Source organism: Embiotoca jacksoni, unplaced genomic scaffold, assembly GCF_022577435.1.
Source record: "Embiotoca jacksoni isolate LCO1_2020_lvr unplaced genomic scaffold, fEmbJac1.0.p SCAF_14, whole genome shotgun sequence".
NCBI classification, from domain to species: domain Eukaryota; kingdom Metazoa; phylum Chordata; class Actinopteri; family Embiotocidae; genus Embiotoca; species Embiotoca jacksoni.
Genome location: NW_027185274.1, coordinates 798,087 through 824,482, shown reverse-complemented (window position 1 = coordinate 824,482; position 26,396 = coordinate 798,087). Strand labels below are relative to the sequence as shown.

General features: G+C 44.3%; 2 protein-coding genes across 3 annotated transcripts in view; one reads left to right on the top strand and one right to left on the bottom strand.

Annotated features, from left to right (window-relative positions):
* The window catches only part of phldb1b (pleckstrin homology-like domain, family B, member 1b), an 89,751-nt gene extending 75,176 nt beyond the window's left edge, over positions 1–14,575 (top strand). The window contains 7 exon segments of the mRNA XM_069147364.1: positions 1,965–2,307; positions 4,334–4,424; positions 5,210–5,356; positions 6,433–6,652; positions 9,481–9,566; positions 9,725–9,754; positions 11,616–14,575. Coding sequence (XP_069003465.1) covers positions 1,965–2,307; positions 4,334–4,424; positions 5,210–5,356; positions 6,433–6,652; positions 9,481–9,566; positions 9,725–9,754; positions 11,616–11,756 — 1,058 coding nt within the window. The 3' untranslated portion in view covers positions 11,757–14,575.
* A 104-nt stretch (positions 14,576–14,679) lies between these two features.
* The window catches only part of LOC138196966 (alpha-2-macroglobulin), a 34,273-nt gene continuing 22,556 nt past the window's right edge, over positions 14,680–26,396 (bottom strand). For both annotated transcript variants that reach the window (XM_069147366.1, XM_069147365.1), the window contains exons 24-36: positions 26,163–26,339; positions 25,565–25,646; positions 22,668–22,824; positions 21,145–21,219; positions 20,674–20,839; positions 19,076–19,272; positions 18,773–18,988; positions 17,998–18,116; positions 17,143–17,233; positions 16,948–17,016; positions 16,171–16,276; positions 15,976–16,017; positions 14,680–15,214 (exon numbers count right to left, since the gene is read on the bottom strand). In XM_069147366.1, coding sequence (XP_069003467.1) covers positions 15,192–15,214; positions 15,976–16,017; positions 16,171–16,276; positions 16,948–17,016; positions 17,143–17,233; positions 17,998–18,116; positions 18,773–18,988; positions 19,076–19,272; positions 20,674–20,839; positions 21,145–21,219; positions 22,668–22,824; positions 25,565–25,646; positions 26,163–26,339 — 1,520 coding nt within the window. In that variant the 3' untranslated portion in view covers positions 14,680–15,191. The remainder of the gene's footprint in view (positions 15,215–15,975; positions 16,018–16,170; positions 16,277–16,947; positions 17,017–17,142; positions 17,234–17,997; positions 18,117–18,772; positions 18,989–19,075; positions 19,273–20,673; positions 20,840–21,144; positions 21,220–22,667; positions 22,825–25,564; positions 25,647–26,162; positions 26,340–26,396) is intronic.

The window sequence follows — 26,396 nt, the reverse complement described above, 5'->3', positions numbered from 1 at the left end:
TATAATCTAATGAGGGTGCCACATAAAAGAAGGCAGAGAAAAAGAAGCAGTAGCAGATGTTCACAGATTCAACTTGTATGATAAAGAGAAAGTATTTGTGTGTGTGTGTGTGTGTGTGTGTGTGTGTGTGTGTGTGTGTGTGTGTGAGAGCGCTGTGCTCCTTCTGCCTCGATGCTGTGTGACTAAAACAGTTCAGAGTAGAGCAGTCGGGTGTTTGAGCTCAGCCGGCTGCCACCCACGGGTGCTGGGTTGGAGAGCGGAGCCGGTCACATTTGTCTGAGTCTGAGTTTTTTTTTCTTCACACGTCTGCCCATGTGTGCGTGTGTGTGCGTGTGTGTGTGTGTGCGTGTGTGTGTGCATGTGTGTGTGTGTGCGTGTGTGTGTGTGTGTGTGCGTGTGTGTGTGCGACTCGTCTCCTCCCGCGCTGCTGCATCACAGAGCCCCCGACCTCCAGACAGAGCACCACGGAGGGAAGCTCGGCAGGTAGACTGATCGACGCGGCCCGGAGTTCACCATCTCCTCTTGGTTTTTCCTCATTTTGTTTTTCTCATTGTTGTTTTGTTTGTCAATAAATCACAAGCGGGGTCTGAAATCAGCTGTTTGTCGCTCCTCGGAGCCGAGTTGTTAAGAAGGATCTTTTGTTCACCTGTTTTAACCACTAATTGGCTCATTTTAGAAACCTACGTCTGGTTAACTACAACCCCGTTTCCAAAAAAGGTTGGTAGGCAAATGTAAATACAAAAAGAATGCCATGATTTGCAAATCCCGTAAACCCGTAATTAATGAACTTCCAAAACTCCAGAAACTGGTCTCAGTCCCCAAACGTTTACAGTGTTGTAAAAACAAGAGGTGATGCAAAACGGTGTCAAAACATGACCCTGTCCAAACTTTTTTTGAGACGTGTTGCCGGCATTAAATTCAAAATGAGCATATATTTTTCATAAAACAATAATATTTCTCAGTTTCAACATTTTATATGTTGTCTATTTTCAATTATATACGGGTTCACCGGATTTGCAAATCATTTCATTCTTTTTATTTATATTTCACACTTGTATTCCCAACTTTTTTGGGGAAAAGGGGTCGTAATCTCGAAATTCAGAACTCGGCCATAACAATCCATAACAGTCAGGCAGCCAATCAACAACCTGTCTGAAGGCTTCAACATCGGTAAAGGACCAAAGACTGTATGTACCTGGGAAAAATCCCCAAATTCAGGCTTATCGAAAATGTAATCCAGTCTGACGGGTTACTTCTGTTGATTTATCCATCAAAGGTAACATTTACCCGAACTTGACACTTGGCTGCTGTTCATTTCAGACCCCGTCTCCACCTAACCCTCCTCTCCTCCTTCATCCCGGCCTCTTCCCTCTCTGGTGTGTCATTAACTCTTCTCCCCATCCCCTCCCCACCCCCCCAAATATTTCTTTTCATCTTTTTCTTTGTCTGTAACATTGAGTCCTCTTTCTTCTTCCATCAATCTTCGATGAACGTTCCTGCTGCTGGAGAATAAATCTTGCATGTTGGGAGTTCGGTGAGCCCCTCCTTGGGAACTGAGCTCTTTCCACGTGTATCTGCCCCATTATCGGCAGCGCGGAGCTCTGGAGTGCGAGAAGTTGGATAGATTCTCGGCTTTTGCTTCAACTTTGCGGCGACGGGACTTCGCGGGGTTTTTTTGTTTGTTGTTGTTGCAGTTTTCCCTCGAGCTTGTGTTACTGCGAGAGCACATACGTCGTATGTGCGGTTGCACGGTTCTGGTGCCTGCGGGTCGCCGGCGGGCCTTCGGTGTTCGAGCGGCTGTAGAGCGGCTCGTCGTTTCTGCGGGAAACGAACTTTGCGTATTGTGTCGCTTGAAGGGTGAACGGTCGAGTCGTCCTTCAGTCTTCCGCGCCTCGGATGGAAAACTTGAGAACGGACCCCGCTGATCCGACCCCCCCCCCCCCCCCCCCCCTTCCTCCCCGCAGGTCAGCAGGTGATCGAAGAGCAGCGCCGCCGTCTGGCCGAGCTCAAGCAGAGGGCCGCGGTCGAGGCCCAGTGCCAGTGGGAGGCGCTCCACGGCTCTCAGCCCCACCTCATGACCTCGTCCTCCCCGTCGCCCTCCTACTCCCCCATCATGTCCTACAGCCCCGCGCTGAGCCACAGCTCCCTGGGGCCCCCTCCCCTGGTTCACCACTCCATCCTGCACCACCAGCCTCCGTCGGCCGGGGAGCAGCCCTACGACACCCTGAGCCTGGAGAGCTCCGACAGCATGGACACCAGCGTGTCCACGGGGAACAACTCGGCCTGCTCGCCTGACAACATGTCCGGGTAAGAGGGGGGGGGGCACAAACTGTGGGCTCGTCGTGATCATTTATTTCTGTCAGGTTCGGGAACACCCTGCGAACCTGATTCTAATAATGGTATTTAGCGTAGAAATACATTTCTCAGATTGGCTACGAGAAGCTTTGAATCAGTGTTGTGAGAATAGATCGGACGTTTATCTCATCAACCACAAAACCTTCTCGTCTCAGAAAATCACATTATAGCAAATGTCAGAGTTAATGCTCAACTTGCTTTATGAAAAAACAAAAACGTGTCAGACTCAATTGCTCGATGACGTTTATGTTCGAAGAAACATCTCTGGTTCTAAACTGAATATTGTTTACGAGACGAAACATTTGTTGATTGGATTATTTTGTTTGACGTTTCGCAGACAAAACTATTAACAGAAGTAAATAACAATGCAGAATAAATTGTTCACACCAGGGAGGGTTTTCAAAACGTGTCACTGTTCATATTAAGCTACCGGATAAAGTATTTATAATAGACGCCGACACACACACACACACACACACACACACAAATACCATAAAAAGAGACACACAGACGGCTAATCTTCAGACTCCCCGCAAGTTAAAGTCTTTGTCCCCAGGTCGGCTAATTTGGAGAGCATCTGTGAGTGTGGCCAAAGCTGTGCGCCGCCTTCCAACGGTGTTCGCCGCAGCTCCCACTGTTCAAACAGATTTGTGCAGCTCTCGGGAGCAATATCCCAAATGTTGGCTGCGATGACTCTTAACGGGATTCATCCCGGAACGAGCCGTGCGCCGTGGAGGCGGGGAGCAAAGTTTGCGGGCCAAGTTTAGACCGAGGGCACTTTTTTGCGGCAGTGTAACCGAGAGGCCTCGTGTTGCACCGTCTATCACTACTGCGACGATTAGAAAGGCCTCAAACTTAATGCTGTAATTTGACCTTTCGCCGATGTTGTTTCCCGAAATTTAAGAGACCTTTACTGCTTCTTCAGAGTCTTTTCCACGCGTGGAGTCGGGCTGCAGCGAGAATCGCGACTTGAAAGCAATCGAACGGTGCCTGATAAAGGGCCGGTGTTTCGCAGACTTCTGTCCTCCTGTTGAGAATTGCATGCAGCTTAGGCAATATGCATATTTTATGCCATTTTGTTTTTTTTGTCTTCAACAGTATGAATTTCACACATTTCATTATGACCAAAAGCTGAAATAAGGGGGGGGGGGGGGGGTGTCGCATCCCCCCCGGCAACTCAAATCAGTCCTTCTGACAAATGCGTGCACCTCTTACCACTCAGTAATGACACTTCCAATCCAAGTTTGACAGGAATGAGATGGTTTTATCGGCCCAATTAATCATCACTGATGAACCTGACAAAGAAGATGACATCGTTTTTAAGCAGCAGACCTACTCCTTTGTTAAATCATTACGCCTCGTCTAGTAGTTTTCTTTGTGGCTGTGCGCGGCGCTGCGAGGTGCATGCGGTTCTCAGCGGGCAGGCGCAACGCATCGACTTGGGGCAACAAAATGGGAATATTTTTAGTTTAAATGCAGCAGATTAATGAATCTAAAAGTGATCATAAAAACAATAGGTTGAGTCTCTCATCTTCTTTCATTAAACACAACATTTGAACATGGATTTTTCCGTGTTTCCTTTTTCTTTCTTTCCGTCTCACACTTTGTTTATTTCCCACACGGCCGGTTCTGCTGCTCTTCATCAGGCGGTGCAACGCAGCGTTGTTATTGGAAGAGGCAGAATAGGAGCGCTTGTTTTGATGCAACTGATCTCCAGGATGTAAATGTGGCAGAATTATTGACATTTACAAAACGAGATCGTTAGAGGCACAAACCGAGATCGTAACTTTAGTACGATTAATCGTGCAGCTCACAAAAATTCCCTTAGATGTGTGTGGAAATACATAAATAAAATCTTCCTCAGATATTGTTTGAACTCTGCTTTGAAGTAAAAGGTCGATGGAGTTGATGTCCCATCCTTAAATCAGCGTGAGATGAACTTCATGTGATAACTCTGTGCCGTTGTGTTTGACGTCAGTGTCGGAGGAGTGGACGCTCTGAAGATTGAGGAGATGGAGAAAATGCTGAAGGAGGCGCAGCTGGAGAAAGCCAGACTTATCGAATCGCGGGTAAGACACCACTTCAAAAGAGAGGAGCCGATTATCCTTAATCCATACTGAGTGACTGATGAGAGTTCTGCCAGTGTTCTCGTCGATAGCTCCGAACTGAACATGAATTTGAAAAGGAGAGCTTCGTGACAGCGACTCGAGGCCATTATTCATTTTTATCGGCCTTCGAACGTCTTTATGTTCTCGGAGCCTGATGAAGGAGCTCAGTCTGAAACACAAAAGCCGGTAAAAAGACGATCCAATCCACATTCTGCTCTCGAGGCCTCCGTCTCCGACTTCATTACAATTCAGAGAATTCATAAGAAAGGTCTGAAATATTATTGGAACATGAGTAAAAGCGACCGTCGGTGTTTATTTTATCGATTTAGTTTTTGGCTCTCAGTATTGTATTCACGAAGCTACTTTTTATTCCCTCCCCGTCGCCTTTCTACACTTTTTTTTCCCCTTGAGTTGCCCGTCTGCATGAATGTGTTGTGTTGCCGTCCGCGGAGCCGATCCTCGCTTCTCCAAATAACCAAAGCGCTTTCTGTTAAAAGAGCCGAGCGCTGCGGTTGGAGCTGCATGGTGGCCAGCGGTGTGAGTCCGCGGGCGGCTCCCAGCAGGGGGGAATGTACATAAATGTATGAATGTGGAGCCGAGCTGAGCCGAGCGTAAAAAAAAAAAAAAAAAAAAAAAAAAATGACATGTACGCTCTCGCAAAGCCCTTCAATAGATCAAAAAAAATATTTAATGAAAGCGCTCTCTCTCTCTCTCTCCCTCTCTCACTCTCTCACTATCTCTTGCAGGAACGAGAGAGCCTGGCTCGCCGTCAGATGCTGGAGGAGGAGAGGAGGAGGAGGGAGGAGGCAGAGAAAAGACTGCAGGATGAAACTTTCCACCGGCAGCAGCTCGTGGAGAAGGAGGTCAAGATGAGGGCCAAGAACTTCTCTCAGGTCAGTGAAATGAGACGGAATTGAGTCTTCATGGTGGAAAAGTGGAAAATGACTTTGGGCCTCGGAAGGGTTTCATATGGACTTCTGCTGCTCGCTGATACGCCGTGTCAGTATTCAGTGTCGTTACATTCATGAACACTGTCGCACCAAAATATCTGGACGTGTACTTTCAGCGCCAACTTGAGATTATAACCCCCTTTTTGAATCCGGCCGGCGGGTTTAAAAGACATCTTTTCTTGACAAAATGGTCAAAATTAAAGCATTTATCAGCCACACACTAGAAATTAGTGTTGTTGTTTTTTTTTTTTTTTATAATTCTGATGGTCCTTGAACTAATCATGTGCACCCGAAGCTTTCAGTCAGGGAAAATAACCAAATCTGAGCCTAAAATAGTGAATAGTAATATTTCGTCCAAATCACTTTGTCTACATTTCAAATCTCATTTATAAGAGAAAAAAAAAAGCTTTTGCGTGATCCAGATTCTGTTAAAAAAAAGAAAAGAAATATCTATATATATTTGAATGATTTCGCTGAGACTGACAGTGACAATAATTGCGCAACAATTTCAACTGAACTGCCGGCTGGAGCTCGAAGGAGAGGACGGAGAATAAAGAGAGACCTGGACAGGTTGTAAAATTGGAAATATGTCAATATGTTTACCATGCGGAGCCCCCTGCCCTCACCCACCTCAAAAAACAAACAAACAAACTTGGCAACACTTGTTGGTACATGGAAGCATGTGGAAAGAGTCCATCTTTTTTTTGTGTAAAATAAATTACTAAAGAATTTTCTTTTATAATTTATGACTATACAACTGCGTTCTAGATATTTTCGAGTTCTCCCCACTTCCAGCCATCATTGTGCTGTTTCCATAGAGATGCAGGACCTTGGCGTGACAGTCGAAAAACAAAAGGCCTCGTGACATTCGTTTGGGCTTCGGGCGGGTTAAACCGAGCCGCGGAGCGTCTCCGCTCAGGAGACAGCCGGTGAAACACACCCGTACAGGCGGGACCAGAACATTCTGTCGGCCGGACTAACCCTCCTCCTGCTGCGTTTCTGTCGGACCGTTCCTCCAGGCCCGGCCCATGACTCGCTACCTGCCCATCAGGAAGGAGGAGTTCGACCTGCGCTCGCACGTGGAGTCGTCGGGCCACAGCGTGGAGACGTGCTACCACCTCATCCTCACCGAGAAGATGTGCAAAGGCTATCTGGTGAAGATGGGAGGGAAGATCAAGTCCTGGAAGAAGCGCTGGTTCGTCTTCGACCGCCTCAAAAGGACCTTCTCCTACTATGTTGGTGAGACGCCGGCTTTCTGTTCTCAGTGGGTTTAATGTGTGTTTCTACGGGCTCATGAAGAAATGTTGCTATGTTTGAAGTTATCTGGCTGCCGCTCTGCTTCTTTTTTTTTTTTTTTTTTTTAACATCCTTAGTGCCGAATCAGCAGCAAAACACAGATGACAGCGAGAAAAATCAGCCAAGAGCAGCTTCAGTAGCACTTTTTTGTTCATATAGACGAGCCCATTTTCTAAATTTTCATAAAACTTTTGACACTGTATTGACCTGAATAATAATAATAACACAAACCCACGACACCGACTTTTGTCTTGCAGATAGACCGCTTAAGTTCTCCTCTGAAGAACCTGTGAAAGTGTCTCAGATCATTTTAGTTGGAGGAGATGAAGGTTCTCATCCATGATGCTTTTCTCTCTTGAAGTGAAATATGAAAGACTTATTATCAAAGCAGAACACAAGTGTTGCCAACAGTCTGAGTTGTTCTCAGTGGGTTTTAAAATCCTCATCAAGGTAGTTTTGCAGATGGTTCAGTCAGTATTCAGCTTCTGCGCTGAATACACGAGACATTCATTGTGTGTGGCAGAAAACAGCAGAAAGAGAACGGTGTTAAACGTTCAGGAGTCACTGCCCATCATGCAATTCTCCCCGTAGTAGGCGATCCTCCCTGACACGGAGAAGAACGTCTGATGTTGTTCACACACGATGTAAATATCGTGTCCTTAAATGGAAACTTTTACTGATCAGTTTCCTGATTAAAAAAAAAACAAACTTGAGTTTGTGTCTTTCACCGTAACTGTTACATTAAATGTTCCTCTGGAGCGAAACGAGATATAGATGCAGATGAACGTGAAGTTTTTTTTAATGATTAGTTTATTAAACCTGGCTCACGATGTATTTCCTACATGACACTCACCCACATGGAGGACGAACTGTTGTGGTTTGATTTAATAGGTGTGTAGAAAAAGCGACAGGAAAAGATTTGAATATCATGAAATCTGGCATAACAACAGTGCAACATACAGCCGGGTATTTTAGCGTTCAACCGTCTCAATATTACCGTAATAAAAGTCTTCAGATGCTGCAGTGAAACAGTTCTCAGTTATGAGTATTAAGTTCCGCATTGTTGGTCACTTCCTCCAGGAGATCACCATCTGATGATCACAATAATTCCTGCCATGAACCTGCTGAATAAAAGCTCTGCTGCATCGGGACTTTTTTTAAGTAAAGACAATAAAAAACATTTTTTTTTTTTAAATTTCCGGTTGTTTCTGTGATGTGCAGTCAGCTTGCTATAGCAGGAAGTGACGAAGTTAAAAAATCCTTAAAGGTCTGATTAGAGCTGCTGCCATAATTTTAAATAACATTTTACTGATGCAGCTATTTGTGGCGGAGCTGCTTTTACTTACTGTACTATATTTTTTAAGACTATCAAATGTTCATTATAATAAATCTTAACTTGAAAAGTGAAGCAGGGACTAAAACTTCAAATACACATAGTTCAGTAAAAGAAAATGTGACCATTTTAAATGTGGTGGAGTTTAAAGGAGCAGAAAATTGCTCAAGGAAAGTACAAATATTTCCAATCTGTACTGAAAGACTGAAAGGACATTCCTGTGTTAAGTGTGGTGATTTGGTGCTGTATAAATAAAATGGAATTGAAATACAGGAATACATGTAAAACTTCCACCACCGAACGCATCACATCGCCAAATTCTCCTGTTTATTTTTTTCCCCTCTTTGTTAACAGCGTCTGCGATGCATTCAGAGTCCTGCTGTCGTTGTGGGAAACGTGGAGTTATTTCTGTATTTGACAACCAGTCGGCGCCGGTGTGAACACGAGAGGAATATCAGCGGCTGCAGCGCAGCGAACATGTAAAGATTTTGGCTGCCGTGGATGAGTGACAGTCGGAACATGCGTCCTCCAGACCTTGAGCGGAATTACATGTGTGCGGCGTCCCTCTTGTGTAATTTGACGTGGCGCCGCGACGCTCTGGGACGCTCGCTCGCTGCCGGGGCCCTTTGAAGTCGTCAGAAGGTTCCGCTTAAAGCTGCTTAAAGTGTACCTTGTTGAAAGCGAGCCAGGCTGAGGAGGTGTTCGGAGACTCCTCTGCCAGGAGTCGAGAGGCGAGGCGGCGCGGCGGCGAGGCGGCGCGGCAGCGCTCTCTGAGGAGGCCGATTGAGATGCGTCGCTCGCCCTTCGTCTTCTTGACCTTGAACGGCGAGAGGTTTGACGAGCAGAAAGTCAGGAGCGACGCTAATTCCCGTTAATCGGCCCCCCCTCCCAACCACCGGCAGAGTTTTGGTGATTCAGACCGCAGTCAAATGAGATGCAAATGCAGGGCTATTTGAATGCTAAAGAGGTCATTAGCAGATAATAGCTGCGTATTAAAAGGGGGAAAGCGTTATTCCTCGAAATGAAGCGCTCGCCTTTCTACCTACTACTCTTAAGTTGGCTTGTGGAGTGTTTGTGCCTGGAGGTAGAGAAGGGCTGTTGAGTTCCCCACCGGTTCCTCACTGCAGTTCTGCAGTGGCTGATGAAACAAACTGCAATGATGTACCAGAGTAGCGTAAGAATGCAGTCAAGTCTGAAAATACAATGAGAACACCGCTGGTTTAAAAACAGTTAAAAAAAAAAGAAAAAAAAGTGCTGTGCTTGTCTTTTCCCATCCATCATCCCGAACCGTAAATGAATCCCGATCAAAGTTGGATTGCTTCTTCTTTTTTTTGGTCTTTTTTTCTTTTTTATTACGAGGGTATGGTGTCGTCCCGGGCGACCCGGCGGCGGTGCGCCGTCTTCTAGTCTTTGACCAAAAGCTCTGTTCTTCCCGCAGACAAACACGAGACCAAGCTGAAGGGCGTGATCTACTTCCAGGCCATAGAAGAGGTCTACTACGACCACCTCCGCAGTGCCACAAAGGTATGCCGACGAAGAGGTCCTCGTCTTTTACTTTCGCCGTCCTCCTTTATGATTTCAGACACCTTTCTGCACATTTCTGTCATGCGCTTCATTTCTCCCTGTTTGTGCTTTCTTTTTTCTTTTCTTTTTTGTTGCTTTGGCCCGGCTGCACGTCACAGAGGGGATTTTTCAACTTGAATATGAGCAGTGTATGTATCCACGCTTTGTGTGTGTGTGTGTGTGTGTGTGTGTGTGTGTGTGTGTGTGTGTGTGTGTGTGTGTGTGTGTGTGTGTTTTGATGGCCTGTCGCAATGCAGCACACTTTCTGACTTAACTGTGTGGCTCTGATCAACTCTGGAACTTTGATTTCACTTGTCACTTCCAATGTCACATTACAGAGAGAGAAGGTTTTAAAGTCGGGTGCAGTTAGCGCGCGAGAAGGCTGATGTTTGAGAGGGAGGATGTCACGGGATGAAACGCTCTCACACACTCCGTCTCTCCAGAAAGCCACCAAGCGCGTGACTTGCGATACATCAAAAGCCCCTTTTAGTTCGCGGAGCGTTGTCATTCCCGTAATTCATTAAAATCTGTGGTGAAATGTGTCCAGTTCTGTAAATGTTATTCTTCCGTGCAGAACAATGCAGTTGGAAATCACTATCAGACTTCAATCACAGAGATGAGCGTCCATTTTTTGTATTTTTTTTTTTTTTTATACCCGTCGAAACCTGAAGGCCATTTATCAACCAGTAAAGACTCTTCAACTCATTTAACAAAAATCAATTCACTGCAAGATTAAATAAAAATGGTTTTATTACAAATGTAGACACGTATAGGTGACGGTGGAACTACCTCATCTTTTGTCTTTTCTCATCAGGATGTTTGGGCTTTAAATCCGTCCCTCCAGGAAGTGCTAATTGTAAAAGGAAGTGATTACGTATTACTGTATGCTAAATTAGTTTTATACACACTTTAAGTGTAAGAGACTGCACTTTGTTTGTTTGTACAGCTTTGAGTATTTTTGTAACCTCTCGGTTGCAATCTAAAAGATGAAATAAAAGGTTAAAACTAAAATATTTGTGATGTACAGCATGATTATCATCACAGGAACTGATTATATTTAATAGTTTATCAGGTAGTGGTTTTTTGGTTGGTTTTTTTTGTCTCCATTTGCGATTTTTTTTGTTCTAATTTCCACAATTTTATTGCAAAAAAACAAACTGCAAAAAAAATTTGATCGCAACAATCACAAAAAAAACGGAGGGACTGTTAAATACAACACGGATAGCTTTTCTCTGGAAACAAGCACAATGAGTGACATGTGAGAGTGACATATGAGAGTGACATGAGAGACATGAGAGACATGTGAGTGACATGTGAGTGAGACGAGCAAAACAGTGGAGTTGTGGATCAGAAGACCGAAACACAGCGAGACGTGTTGGCGTGAAGGGTTGAAAGGCTTCTGTAAAACTGAGTCGGGCGATAACTTTCCAGCAACATCTTTCACTTCAGTCTTTTCATTTATTATTTAAAAAAATAAAAACTAAAACTCGAGTGTGCAGCTTCAAGGATTCTAGAGATCTCTTCAGAGGAGCGGTGAGACCACTGAGCACCTTCGCGATGTCATAATAATGCACCATTTTAATCCTTCACTCATTTTAAAAGAAAGAGTTGAATGAAAGTTGATCCCTATACACTTGTGTACACAATGGATCCCCAGACTCCATTTTTGGAATCAGCCTCAAGTGGCTACTAAAGGAACTGCAGTTTCTATCACTTTATTTTATTTATTTTTTTTATCCCCGCAAGGTTTGCTGCTTAACTGGGACTTAAATGTAGATGTAATACCTGTGAGGCGGTGCATCGATGTCATTGTTTTCTAAACACTAACGCATGACTGTTGGATTCAAGTCAAATGTCACCAACATCGACAGAGAAGTTAGTCCTGATCAGCGCTTCGGGAAATATCCCGTCCGTTAAGCGACTCAGAACGCAGAGAAAAAGCCGAGAGTCTGTGGTTCTGTTGGTGCATCGGAGACCTGATTGGAGTCGTGTCCCCTCTCTGTCCTCCAGAGCCCCAACCCCTCCCTGACCTTCTGCGTGAAGACCCACGACCGCCTCTACTACATGGTGGCGCCCTCGGCGGAGGCCATGAGGATCTGGATGGACGTGATCGTCACGGGAGCCGAGGGATACACCCAGTTCATGAACTAAGACACACACACACCACAGACACACACGGACACAGAGTGCAGGTGACGAGCAGGTAGCTTCGGCAGGGACTCACCCCCCCCCCTCACACACTCGACAGGCCCTTCCTGTTTCCAGTCCACAGCGCCTTGTTTCTTACTTTACATTTTTAATGTCACACTTTGATTTTATTCGTAGATGTTTCCACCTCCACTGTTCTGTTTGGATTGAAAAAGGGAGCCCTTGGAGGACACACACACACACACACACACACACACACACACACACTTCTGTATATAAACCAAAATGTATACCTGTCAAAGACTTTACAAAGCCTTTCTATATTGCCAAATGGAGATCTTGTAGTTACTGTTTGTTGGACCTTTTGTATTGTTTGTTTCCTTTTATTTCTTTTTTACTTATAGAGAAAACTTGCCAAAATGACATAATGCCAATGGTTATGTTGGAGCGTACCGTCAGGACAGAAATAGCATCTTCAATCAAAGGCTGTAATTGTTTTAGAAATACATTTGAAAACGAATGGTATTCAAACTCGTCGGAAACGATGGCAGTCGGCGAGTCAGCGGGGAACGGGAGAGGATCCGAGAGTCAAAGAGTCCACGTCCACGACAAATCACAGCGCCTCACTGCTGCTCGCAGACGGAACACAGGCGGCGTCCACGTCCCGCTCACGTCTTCACACGGGACTTACCAAAGGAAGTGGAGCTATTTAACTTTAGACGTTGAGCCTCACCACTCAGGAGTTCACGCTGCGGTTCGACCGGGAAAAAGGCTTCAAAAAAAAAAATCAGTACCGATATTATACTGAAGCTCAGTGTTTGGTTCAGGATTGGATATCATTCTTTTCAAATTAACCCGCCGTTGAACCCGTAACGTAAAGAACTTGGCATAAACAGTGGAAAAGCTGCTGTAAAAACGATAACTCTCGGTCCAGTCGGCGACTTTTCCTCACCGCTTCCAGTTTTTGTGCTGAGCTCGCCATCACCTGGTTCTTCACCTGGTTCTTCACCTGGCACACGGTACATATTTAGTGAAACAAACAACAACCAACTGGTATCATTCCTCTTATCTAAATCTTTGGCGCTGGACTTTTCTCTTTTAGTTTTCCCTCTTTTGGTTTTGAGCTTGTATCGACAGGCTTTTAAATAGTTTCCACATTTTGAAAACAATTTGTGGTCAGTCCATTATATTAATTGGAGGACACTCGACACAAAAAAAACCCACATTTTGGTGTCACCAAAGTGGCCACTTTCTCTGTGAATATGTTAAACAGGAATACGTCACCGTGTCTATTCAGCCGTCATGTTGCCAACTCCAGGTGCAAACTGCACGTGTGTGTGTGTGTGTGTGTGTGTGTGTGTGCGTGCGTGCGCACACACAAACAGGTGAAGCTCATCCATCTGCCAAGTAGCCTTGAAGCTAACTCGATGACGCGACTACAACAGCTGGGAAGCAGCCATCACCACTGCCAGCCTGCAGCAGCAGCCACCAGAGGGCGCTACAGTGACCGCGCAGGATCAACACTACGGACTAATGCAAATTCAGAACTGTGCCTTTGACTTCTGTGTCGTTATTGATGGCGTGTCTGTGAGTCCAGCGCAGCCTTTGCTGGGAGGCTACGAAGCGCGTAAATGCATTTTCATTTGTGTTCGTGAGCCGTGATGCGTAACGGTGGGCGGTGTCAGCGTGACGGTTTCCACTTCAGAGGCCCTGAGCGCAGTGGGGAGCAGCTAGTCCTTCAAACGCCGAATAAACACGACGTTAAGCCAATCCACTTGTTGTTAAAGGGACAGTTCACCAAGTTTTCCCAAATGTGCGAGTCCCGAGGAGCATTAATCAGTTGCACAATGTCTTGTGAGTCTCCGAGGGACCCAGATGATGTCATAGTGATGTCATCAGGGTTACCTCGGCTGCGTTATTAACACTTTTATGTGTCTGTTGACCAGTCGAATGAAAGAGTTTCATTATTGGAAATATCTCGACCCATGTAAACGTACAGAAACAGAAATCTTCCCTTCTGATCAGCGGCCTAAACGAGCGCTCCAACTTGCTGACGTAGTCCTTTATCAGGTCCACATCAATAAAAAAACAAGGAAAACTGTCCCCAATTAGTAAGTGAAGGTTTTAATTCTCTACCTGCAAATGACTGTTCACGGTATTAAATTCAGATTTGTATTGTATATCAGGGTGAAATAATGAGTTTACTTTTCTTTTTTTTTGACATCAGACTTTGCATTTCTTTGCCTTAAAACAAGAAAACTGTTAAACGTCCCTTTAATTTGCTGCGTGGTCGCTGACAGTCCTGAAGAGTGCCCCCCCCCCCACCCCTTCCACTCCCCACTGAGACCAGTGAGGACGGAGGAGGAGATCTTCAGCTTTAAAACAGTCGTCCTCGTAAAGTCTCGATCGTCCCATTGTGAATCCATCGAGCGGTTTCCTGAGGACGCCGCGGTCCATTGGAGCCGCATGTGGAACTGCCGTTTAGTTTCACGTGTCGGTACAGTGCTGATAATGTATGGTTGTGGTGCCTGAGATAGTGACATGTTTACTTCTGAACGATGAAGTAGAAGACTAGTGAAAAGACCTTAATATATTGTGTACCCCCCCTTGCCTTTACTTTCCCTGCACAGCCAGCGTGTGCAAACCAAAACTATTCAACACTGGCAAGGCTGTTAAATCATATCTGTTGATAGTCGGTGGTAAAAAAAAAAAACATTAGTGTTGTCGTCTATGTTGAAAAGAAAGAACACTAAATATTCTGTAAAGAGGATGCCTGAATGAAAACAAAAACAAAAAATGATCGTACTATTGAAATGAAAACAGTATTGTATGAAAAGTACAATTTTTACTTATTTTTGTCATTTTAGAAATTTTATTGTCAGTCAGTTACATTTCAAATTGTATGGTAGTGATGTATCAATCTACCTTCTTTTTTTTTTTTTTACTGGTACAATAGAACAGAATAACACCAAGCACTCATGAGACTGTACTTTTGTTTTTTTCTAGAAAGTAGATCCTTCACACACACACACACACACACACACACACAGTACTCGGACCATACCGTGTTATTGGTACCCTGTATGTCTCATGCGTCACTTCATGTATGAATAATATGGATTTTGTCAAATCTATTAAAAAACAACTATCACAGAGTTTTGGCTGCTTGAATTCGACGGTTTCTAATGTGTAGGTTCCAGTATTGAGATTCTCATGCTGACTCGTGACTGGTTCATCACACTGTCATCAACTGAAGGACAATAGCCCGCCTGCCAACAGGAAATACCAAAGAGAAATAAATTGTTTCTAAAATCCCACAAAGTAAAATTTACTCAATAAAACTGCTAAAAAGGAGTAAAAAAAAGTCAAGAAAAAAAATAAACACCTAGAAGTTGCTTTTCTTTGACACTAATTCTTGAGCTTTGCAGGAAGCGTCTTCTACAGCTGGTTGACGCTGTCACCTGCAGAGAAAAACACACTGCGGTTTACCTCCATCACACATTTACATTCGTCAGCAGAGACTCGCAGTCCGAGTAGTGTCTGTTTGGGTTACTGTCTGCGAATCTGACCCAGGACTTGCTGTTCAGAGACCGGCAGGAAGTCGGGTGGGACACTGATCTCATAAAGAGTGTTCTGAAAGCTGATAATGGATGGATTAAAATGAAGAAAACATTATGGAGTGCTTCAGGTTAGCCTGGCTGCGCCAACAGCTTCAGTTTTCTTCGCTGTGATAAGGTTCTGAAGGGCGGACCAATCAGCAACCGGTGTCGGTAAGTAACCAGGTTTGTCCCGCCCCTTCCTTCACTGGGATTGGGCAGCTGCTGACAGTGACCAGTGCACAGCTAACAGTTTTCAACAGTCATTGACCTTAAAAATAGAAAAAAAAAAAAAAAAAAAGTGCAGCGTTTCAGCGCGAGCTGATTGGTTCAAATTAACCGGAGGTCTACGCCCGGTTGGATGGAACGGCCGCACAGACCTATATAGTCATGAAATTGGGTTCTGGGTCGCATCGTTGTATCCTCACTGTATCCTCTAGATCTCCATCATTATAGTGGATCACACCAATAAACAGTGGAACTAATTAACTACTTACTTACTCAACTAATACTTCATTTTAAAACCTCTGAATCTCAACAAAACTGATCAAAATGATATTTCTTCTCATGACGAGTGCTACATAACATGTAATGCAGAGGATGAAGGATCAACAAGTGTTACGTACTCTCTGCACAGGCGGACGTGTAGTCGGTGACCGCCTCATCGCCTGAAACGCAAACAGAAAAACACATTAAAAAAAAAAAAAAAAAGTGCAACGCAAACAACAACAACAGCGAGAAACAAAACGACTGCATCAGAAGTCAGCTGACGCGTTCGGGGAGGGGGGGAGGGGAGGAGGGGCAGAGTGGACGTCTCTTACTGGTCTGGTAGTAATCGTAGACTTTAACCACGGCCGGTTTCAGGTTCCGGACCGGCTGATCCTCCTCCAGCGTCACCATGTAGATCACCGACTCGTCCTTCTTCAGCTGCAAAACACAAACAAGCCGCGGACAGGATGAGACGCGCGGACAGGATGAGTCGCGGACGTCTCCGTCCATTTCAGTCATTAGAACAAATACACCGGCGAGTCCCTGATCTGCTGCACGGTTCAGTTAGAGGACAGAAGACCTTTCGCTGATGTTTTAATGAAAGACGGAGACATCAACGACCTATTTACCGTCTCCTCGGACATCTGGCTCCTTCACAGTTTTGTCAGGACGTCTTGGTGGTAACGGAATCATTTGAGCTGACATGATCTGTCGATTTCTAATTATCATTATGATGAGCTCGATAAACAGCAAAAACACATACTAATTAAAAAATATTTGAATTGTTCACTTGTTGCTTTCTCTAATTAATAATCTCAATTCTTGACCTTAATATGTAAAATGCCTTGAAATGACTGATGCTGCAATTTGATCCATAAATGGATTTTATATCCGTTTTTTTTTTTTTTTTTTAAACTTGTTACAAGCCCTTCAGCAGATCTGAAAAAATACTGAAGGTCTTTGACATCATTATTGTTATTAAATTTACAGTGTGTCCTGAGCACGCTCTCAGAGCACACAGGACATCAGGCTGTACAGTCAGATCAGAGGCATCTCTCTACACTTATAAACATCAACTATTACACACACACACACACACTTCTTCCTACCCCGTCTAGGTAGATGTCGATGGATCCTTCGTCCACGTCGACGCGTTTCACCGTGCGGTCGTTCTGCAGCTGTTGACACACAGAAACACACACACACACTACGTTCAGCTCAACACATCAACACGAACACACACAGGAAGTGACATGAACTGTTCAGCGAAGCGCTCTCTGTCCGCCGCGGTCTCATCCGCTCACCAGTTTGAGGGAGCTCTTCTCCAGAACGTATCCAGACAGAAGTTTGATGTTGATGATGACCATGTTGGTTTCCTCTCTCCTCCCTTGGTACCTACAGACACACACACACACTACTAAGATTCACTTTCAGCTCATGTGACTCCGAGCGGATCCACTGGGACTGAACTTTAGATGTTACAGCATCCTTCAATATCTTCAAATGATGTTGCGTTAAGAGTTTTACATTCTTTCTTGTCGTGTGAACAATGTGTTCTCGGGCTTTACAACACGTCTCAAAGAGAGACAATAACTGAAAACTAAATCTGGGTCCACAACCCAGACATCTACAGCTCCTTCTCCACTCTGGTTCTATCTGCATCATCTGTGACGACTGTCTCTGACCACCATGTGTGCGCGGGACACGGGACGTCCTGCACAAACCCGCCTTCATAACCCACCAGACGACTACAGCAGCAACCGCGTGTGTTGCGTTGAAGACGTAGTAACGGTTTCATTAGGGGAGTACTGTCAGCAGTGGAAAACTAAAATCCAGAAAAGGACCTGGTAGAGAAGAGTAGAGTCTATACCGGCAGTGGTGAAGAGGTTTAACAGAAGCCACAGTCGTACAGTTTGGAATAATGACGAGTAGTTGGAGCGACCGCAACGCTGACGAAGGTCAGCGAGATGAAAGCTCAGTTCTTTCTGTTCAATCAGCAAACGGTGACTAAATAAACCACAGAAGAAGAAGCAGCAGCTCCACTGTGGAAAGTCTCCACTGATCCCAGAACATGCACATGTAGCTAAATTGAAATCATGTGCATGAAGTCTTTGGTCACATCTACACTAAATATGTAATTACACACACACACACAGTACCTGACGAGCGTAAAGAGGATGAGCTGCGGCCTGCTGATGTTACATTTAGCCATGGTGTTGGCGGTGATGTTGAAGGCCGAGAAGTCAGCAGGAGGAGGGATGTTGTAGTGCATGGAGATCTGCGGAGACACACACACGATGAACACGGTGTATCAGGACGAGCAGCAGTGTTTAAAACATCTGGAGCTTTTCTGCGAGTCAGTTACAGGTTTTGTACGTTTAGTGAAGTCGAGTTTATGCCAGATACATGAATCAAAGCTAGAAGCCTTTCCGTTTGCCACATATTGATATATTGTATTGAATTTATTTTCTGTTACCTCCTTTTATCATCCATACTGCTCCTTTAAAACCCATTCACATGCCTTTTAGATTTGTTCATGTACTGTCTTGTCTTTATGCCTTCGTGACGTGTCATGTAAAGCACTTTAAGACAGACACGGGTTATTATTGAGAAAAACAGCACACGTTATGCTACATGACAAACTGCTCTCAGCTGATGTATCAGCTGGCAGCAGTTCACGGTGACAGTTTCACTGGTCCGTACTCCAGATGGGAGAATATACTTTTAGTCTGCTGTTAATATTTTGGTATGATGAGTGATCGGCAGCTGTAAACCGGACATCTGACTCCTCAACTTATAAATGACCTATTTTTGCCCTCATTTTAGGTTTTTCTTTTGAACTGTTGCAACTACAAGTGTTCATAACGGTGACTCAGCTTACAGTCGCCGTTTTAAAATGGACCTGATTTGACCTGGTCCGGAGACGGACGCTACCTGTGCCAGCACGCAGCTCTGTCCCTGGGCTGAGATGGTGTATTCTCCGGGGACCTCGCTCAGCTTCTCCTCCTGGTACAGCAGCCTGTTCTCCTGATTCACCATGAACTCTTTGTTCAGGCCTCCCAGAGACGTCACCGTCACTGTAGTGCTGCCCTCTGGACTATAGATGGCAGCGCCGTACTTAGCCAGCGCCTGGAGGGCCACCACCGTGTCCTGAGGAGCAGAGGGGCGAAACATGTCGTGAGGGTCGTCCCGACGACAGTAAACGCGTGTGTGTGTGTGTGTGCGGTCTTGTCCTACCTGTGTGGAAGAGAAACCGCCGTACGGGTTCTGCTGCTGGGTGAGCCAGCGGACGATTCCAGCCGAGTAATCCAGACCGAAGTCCGGCATGGGGGGACCGGTGAGCAGAGCCAGCAGCACGTAGGAGGTCATCTCCACCTCCAGAGAGTCCAGGCCCTTCCTGGATGCCCCCGATCGCTCCCAGTGACGGGTCCCTCCTGCCAGTCAGGACAGAGGAACACTGATTAGGAGGTGAGCAGAGACTACTTCATTGTAGTTCCTTAAATGAATAGAAACCGTAAAGTACAGAGTTTGTTTTAATGTTTCAGTTTCAGAGGGGATTTTAATTACTTTAAGTTTTTACCAATTTACACTTCAGCTGATTTTCCCTTGACATCATAACTCATTTCAATACTTGCGCTTAAACTGACACATTGAATTCTAAGCTTTTCATCTATGAAAAACAAAATAAAACATTTTGCTGATATCTGCTTTCTGTGCTACTACAACAACTACTACTACTACACAACTACTCTTATTGAATTAAAACAGGTGAAATCTGGATTTTTGGCACCACTAACGGATCTCATTAATGGTCTCAATGAAAAATGTCAGTTCCTGATTTATTAAAACTAATTAAATTAACATTGTACCTGGGAGCCCAAATTGGTTTTCAAGTGGTTCAAGTCATATTTCAACGACAGGAACTCATTTATGCATCCGAGCAGACCAACACAATGTGTGGTGTTCCCCAAGGCTCAATCATGGGTCCTCTTCTATTTAGACTCGCATGCTCCCTTTGGGCAACATTAAACAAAACAGTGACAAACGGATGACACACATTTATCTCGCTCTATCACAAAGTGACTAAAGTCTCATTTTCTCTGCAAAGGAATTTAACAAATATAAGATTAGCTGTTCGGAACCGTCTCCAGATAACCGTCTAATCTGAAAGGAGGCTGAGAGATGGTGCTCACTACTCTCTGAAAATCAAACAAACAAGTCAGAAATACTGATGTAATCTCAGAGTTCAACTTCAATAGACATCAACTCAATTACAATGACTTGGATCTTAAAAAAAAACAAAAAAAACAATCAAGATTCAGAATATTCATGTCCAGGCAGAAACATGAGAAACTAATTCATAACTTCATTTCAATTCCTGCTTTCTTTCCAGCTGTAACTGTCTTTTCTCAGGTTTCCCCTCCAACAAATTCAAGTTTAACACAATCCAGAAGCTCTAAGAAGAGTGAACCCATCATCACACCAGTTCCCTGGTCGCTGCACCAGTTTCCAGTGTGTCAGAGCTACTGCTCGTCTATACATGTTTAAATAACTCTCAGGTCATCAGAGGAGCAGCTAACTGTTCCCAAAGGCAAACAAAACATGGAAAAAGCAGTATTTAGTTACTATGCAACAACCATGGCATCACTCATTAGTTTGCGAGCTGCACTTTTGAAGCTTCCAGTTTGTCATTTGTCAATCAAACCAGGAACGCCCCCAAAACATACCGCTCTATGAGGACTCGCATATAATTAATGAAAAACTACCAGTGCACTCATCAGAAGACTTTTTTGGGGGGAAATTGGTAAAACCCAAATGTGTTTATGCTTTTGTACCCTGCGTGTTGGACTTCTGGTGCAGGAGGGTGATGAGCTTGCTCTTCATCTCCTGGTCTCCAGCCAGAGAGAAGGTGTAGGACAGCAGGGCGGTGGTGTACAGGTTGTCCAGCTGGCCGGCCACTGCCGCCTTCAGACAGCTCAGGCAGTTCTGGACCAGCGGGTCCTGTCACAAACCGGGCAACACAAAGAGGAACGGGGTGTCACAACCGGTACAGTAAGTGAGAATTTTTTTTTTTTTTTTGGTATGCTTCTAAAAATAAAAATGCTGAGCTACTTTTTTCTGTTTAAAGCTACAGCGACAATGGACATGCACGTGGACATTTCTAAAAGGCACTAGTTGGGTTTAAATACAATTTTCTATGCAACAGTGTTATCAGGATGTGAAAATGAACTTCACTTTAAATGTTAATTATGTTAAATATTACCTCGGTGATGACTGAAAACGGAGGAGAGCGACGTGGGACTCACCGTGGTGTTGGCGTCCAGCTCCAGCAGGGCAGCGGTGATGTAGGCCGTCAGGGACACGTCGTCACTGACTCCTCCCTGGTGGAAGCACACGATCAGAAACTCCGTCACAGATATGTTACAGCTTTACTTCCTGCTTTTCTTTTCAGTCTGTGGCTTCTTTACATCACAGCCCACTATACAGTGAGAAAGCGGTACAATTCAAACACTGCACGCGTGTCGGTGTGGTGGGTGGAAGTTCATACAATTCATCTCTCCAGTGCAGTTTTATGTGCAGCGTCGGCAAAAACATTTAAAGAGTGTTTAAAACTGAAAATTATGATACATTTGAAAGAATATGAAAAAAAAAAGAAGCAGGAAAGGTGTCGCTTGTCACAGATAATGACCTTCAGTCTGTCAGTCACTGCTGATGAAGCGTGTCATGAACGTCGGAGCGCATTATTAAACTCGCACATATTTCCTACAAATACAACTTTGCTGGGTTTCCTGAATCAACAGATGAAGTCTTCTGTCCACAGAGGTGTTTTATAGCTCTGCATTTATCCTGAGGGACATTAAAATTCAAGTTTGACCAATATGTAGATTTATGAATTGTTCAGGAGGACACAGCTAAATTACATATTCTTTGATGTGGCATCCTCACATCGTACGGTGACGTGTAGCAGCCCCATGTCGTCCAAGTCGTTTCATTTGTAGCTTAATTGTGTAAACGGGAAGCAGAGCGTTCAGGTAAAAATACTACGTCTTTCCAGAACATCAGCTTTCTTTTGTCCCTCATCACACTAAGAAGAGTCTAGTACTGGTCATCTTTAGGGGTGGAGAGCTTTCAAACGAGAAGTTGATCCACAGTGGATTAAGTGAGGAACAGTTTCTGTGTGGGGATCAGTGTAGGAGGGAAGTTCCTCCAGAGAGAATACATCCATAACTAGACGTCACCACTTTACCTCCAGACGTCATACTGAGGCTACAACATGGAAAAGGTCTCATCTGAAAGTAATACGTTCATGAATTTTCTGAAAAGGGTCTGTAAGATTTTTTTAATATCAAACAATGAAACAATCTTGTACCAAACCTGCTTCATGCTGTACATGAAGTAGGATTATATTCATGATCTGTTTGACTCTTTCAAGTTCTCATCAGCTTTAACTGGATTCCTATTATTGAGCCACTTTTAACAGAAAAGGCCTGAACTCATTTTTAATGCTCCTTCTGTTCCCTGTGAGGAAGAGAAGTGGAAGTCGGGCCTGGCTGAGAATTAGAGCCTAGTAATAATTTGTCTGGGATGTTTCCTCTGCTCTGTGTGTGTGTGTGTGTGTGTGTGTGTGTGTGTGTGCTGCTTGCCTGCAGGCCACAGGCTCTCTCCGCTCAAATCAACAGCTCTGAAGAACTCCTCTCTATGTAAATCACTTCTTACTTTTAATTCAGCGTTTTTGTCTTACAGGAGAAATTCAGCCGAGCAGAACAGTTCAATGATGATAAGAACCTGAAAGTTCCATTTAAAAAAGACACTCAGACGAGATCATTACCTTCATGCCGTTGTGGAAGAGGTTTCCGACAGATCTGATGCAGCCGTCGGGCCGCTGGTGTTTGGACAGCCACCTCCTGGCGTCTTTAACGTGCTGCGGCTGCACGAAGATGTACGGTCTCGCACCGCCGAAGGACTTCATCACAAAAGCGGTCAGCCTAAAAAAAAAAAAAAAAGTCACAGAACATACACACGCATAAACTTAAAAAAACAAACAAACAAAAAAACACATCTAACCATGCGAGCCTGTGTTGGTGACCACGAAATGAACCCAGCTTCAGGACAATTACATAACAGTTTCTTCAAGATGGAGCGGCTGGACTGAGCTGCATCTACAACAACACAATCGTAATTCCTCTGAGCCGCACTCGAGCCCAGGGGAGTTTAAAGACAGCAGCAGCTGGAACACGGGAAACTCCGGGGCTTCTGGGAAGTAAAACTCACATGGAATACATCTTAATGGGCCCCGTTATAGACAGACGTCATCACATTCTGGATTGCAGTGTGATCAGTATGGATGCAGAGCAGGGTCAACTCTGCTAAACGGAACCTAAAATATTTCAAAGCTGCAATTCTTCAATATTTTGGCCACTTGTGGGCACTAGAACAACCTGTAAACGTAACGCCGAGTGACATATTACTGCCTTGCACTGTTCAATGTGTTCGCAAACAGCTGCTCATACACATGCATGGTGAATGTAACTGTAAAATTTGCATCTCCTTTTTGCTCTGATTTGGTCTCCAACTACTCCAGAAATACAACATCTGCCTCTGCAGCCATCGTATAGCCCAGCTGCAAACTGCCTGTCTGTTGTTTGGTGCTTGACAGGTGGTGTATATTGGGTTTATCAGAGCTGTATATTGGTGAGGCTGAACCAAAAAAGCAGACTAATAAACCAAAACAATAAGCTAAAAGATAATAAAATGCCCAATAAGGATTAGGGTGACTGCAAAATGTTACCTTAAGTAATCATTTCCTGTAAGTTTGATGCTATGACCGATACCTTTAATATCACAAATAGAAGCTTTTTTTTAAAAAATTATTATTATTATTACTACTATAATAAAAAAAAAATGGATTGGTGCAGCTTTAAAGCTGCATCAAGTATTTTTGTAAACTTACAACACATGCTAGAAACCAATAGACTAAAACCAAACAAGTGCTTATTTACACATTCAGCAGAAACATTAGCATGTATTTGGAGTCGTGTTTGTTTCGGCCCAATGAATGTAAATCCAAGACTCACTCCGCTTTGCGCTCTGGTTTGGTCTCCAACAACATGTGGCTCTTCAGTCATTACACACTCTGGCTGCCAACAGCGTTTGTCTGCTGTTTGGTGCTGGACAAATACCAGGATTTCTGAGGTTTAAAAGGGGTGAGGCTGAACCAAAACAATAAGCTAAAAGACACCAACATGCCCCGTAAGGATTATGGTACCCGCAAAATGTTATCCGAAGTGACCATTTCCTGAGGTTTTGACACTATGACTGGCACCTTTAATACTACCAATGGTAGCTTTATTATTAGTGGACAAAAATGGATCAGCGCAGCTTTAAAGCTGCATCCATGAAATTTTGTATACAACCAAGAGTTTAAACCAAACAGTTACCTATTTACACATCCAGCAGACCCAGAGCAACATTATCAGTCATTTTGGTTCTGACTGCATGATGAACGCTGGCTCCACTGTGTTCACCAGCTAGTCTGTAACTGTGTGCAGCAGGTTTATCAGAGTAGTTTCACTTGAAAACAGACGAGAGCAGAGTCTGCGGGCCACAAACAAAGAGTTAAGAAGCTTAAATCTCAGAGCGGCGAGGGGAACGGCACAGCTGGGTGATAATTCTCTGTGGGTTCATCTCTACAAGCAACTCCTTTCACATTACACGTCATCCTACGAGCCATTGTTCATGTAAAGACTATTGGATGGTGCAGCTTCAAATAGAAAATCAGTGGGGTGAAAGTTCCAAAGTTGTACATCAGTAAAACGGTGATGTTAGTTTAAGTGAGTCGGACAGTTTCATCCATTCTTCTGTCTGAATCGCAATGCAACTGAACACTTGAGAGCCCTAGTTTCTCCCAAACAAACATACACCCACACACACCAACTGCCAAACTGCCCAGCACCCTTTCAAAACAGCAGAAGGTTTGATAAATCCCCGGAGGCACCGTGCTTTAAGCCCATTAAATGAAAATATTAATATTTTCTGGCAGGTTCCTCATAAAGTAAATTATTAGGATGCTTGCGGGTGCCAAACACCAGAGAGGACACATTGTGTGTGTGTGTGTGTGTGTGTGTGTGTGTGTGTGTCTACCTCCGACTGTGTCTGCGTGTCATTTTTTTGTTCTCTCGTCACATGAAGTGTGAGATTTGAGCTGAAAATACTCAGTTCAACAGCAAAGCTCTGGATAAATGTTTCAAATGCTTCTATAACCGCTGACGCAACCGCAGTAACCATCACGTCTATCATCATGAATATATTCTTTATCATTTTGCTATTAATAGGTCATCAAAAATGTTGTTGCTGACAGGTGAGGACGTGACGGGAACACAAGTAAAAGCGGGTGGTCTTTCGGTTTCCTTCTCAGTTTGCCAGACGTTTATCTGCCAAATTGGACTTTTTTTGGACCACTTATGTAAAAACAATAATCAGTATTATTTCTAAAACTATTTAAAATGAAATCTAATTAAAAATGTAATATATAACGTCACTTGTCAGTATAAAACCATCTCTACTGTTTGATAGCGACTGACTCATGGCCAGTTGCTCTATGTCTGATATGATATGCATCCTGAGATAATCTCAGATCATTATCGAGGCATTTTGGGGGGCAAAACGACTCAATCGTAACATCCCTCGTTTCCCCTTCAGCAGCTTCCTCTCCCTCCCGTTACTGACCAGGTGTTTCCAGAGGCGTCGCTCTTCCCGAAGGCGCTGTAGGAGCCGTCATCGTGCTTGTAGGTGAGCTCCCTCTGATATCCTGCAACACACAGACACAGGAAGAACACCGTTATACTTGGAAAAGGATTCCCCCATCACCATACTGAATACACAGAGACCAACGCACCTGCGCAAAATGCATATTGTATTGTATGACATTTTAGAAGGGCGGGATCTTCCTCTTTTAAACAGGTTTTCACAGTTATAGTTCAAACTAGTCAGGCATACTGGTATTACTGAAAGAAGACTGGTATTTACAATCAACTGACAGATGAGATGACGACCTTTCCCAGTGAGAATGTAACTCCAACATCAGTTTAATGGTTCACTCGCACATTAACAATCATTCTACTTTTCGATCGCTGTGACTCTTCCCATGTAACACGTCCTTTATGTTTTCAAATAGTGAATCTTTAAGTTTTAAATTCCTCTCTCATCTTTCAGTCGTGCGCTCAGCTGTTTTTTTTTTGTTGTTGTTTTTTTTAAACCAGACCCATCCTGAACCGATTAGAACATTGCGGAAATTTTTTTTAAAAAAAGAGTCTGAAGGCCTCACCGCTCTCCAGGAAGCGCGTCGCCTTCTCCAGAATCTTCTGAGTCAGCTGACCGGTGGTCTTCAGGTAGTTGAGGATGAAGATGTTGGGAGCAAACAGCACCATGTTCTGCTCCCCGCAGCCGTACGGCATGGCCAGGAGCTTGTCCAGGTTCTTCATGGCCCGGCCCATCAGGTCACCTGCAAGAAGCGCACAGAGATAAAGGGTACGCTCCAACACGGGCAAAGAAATGACTT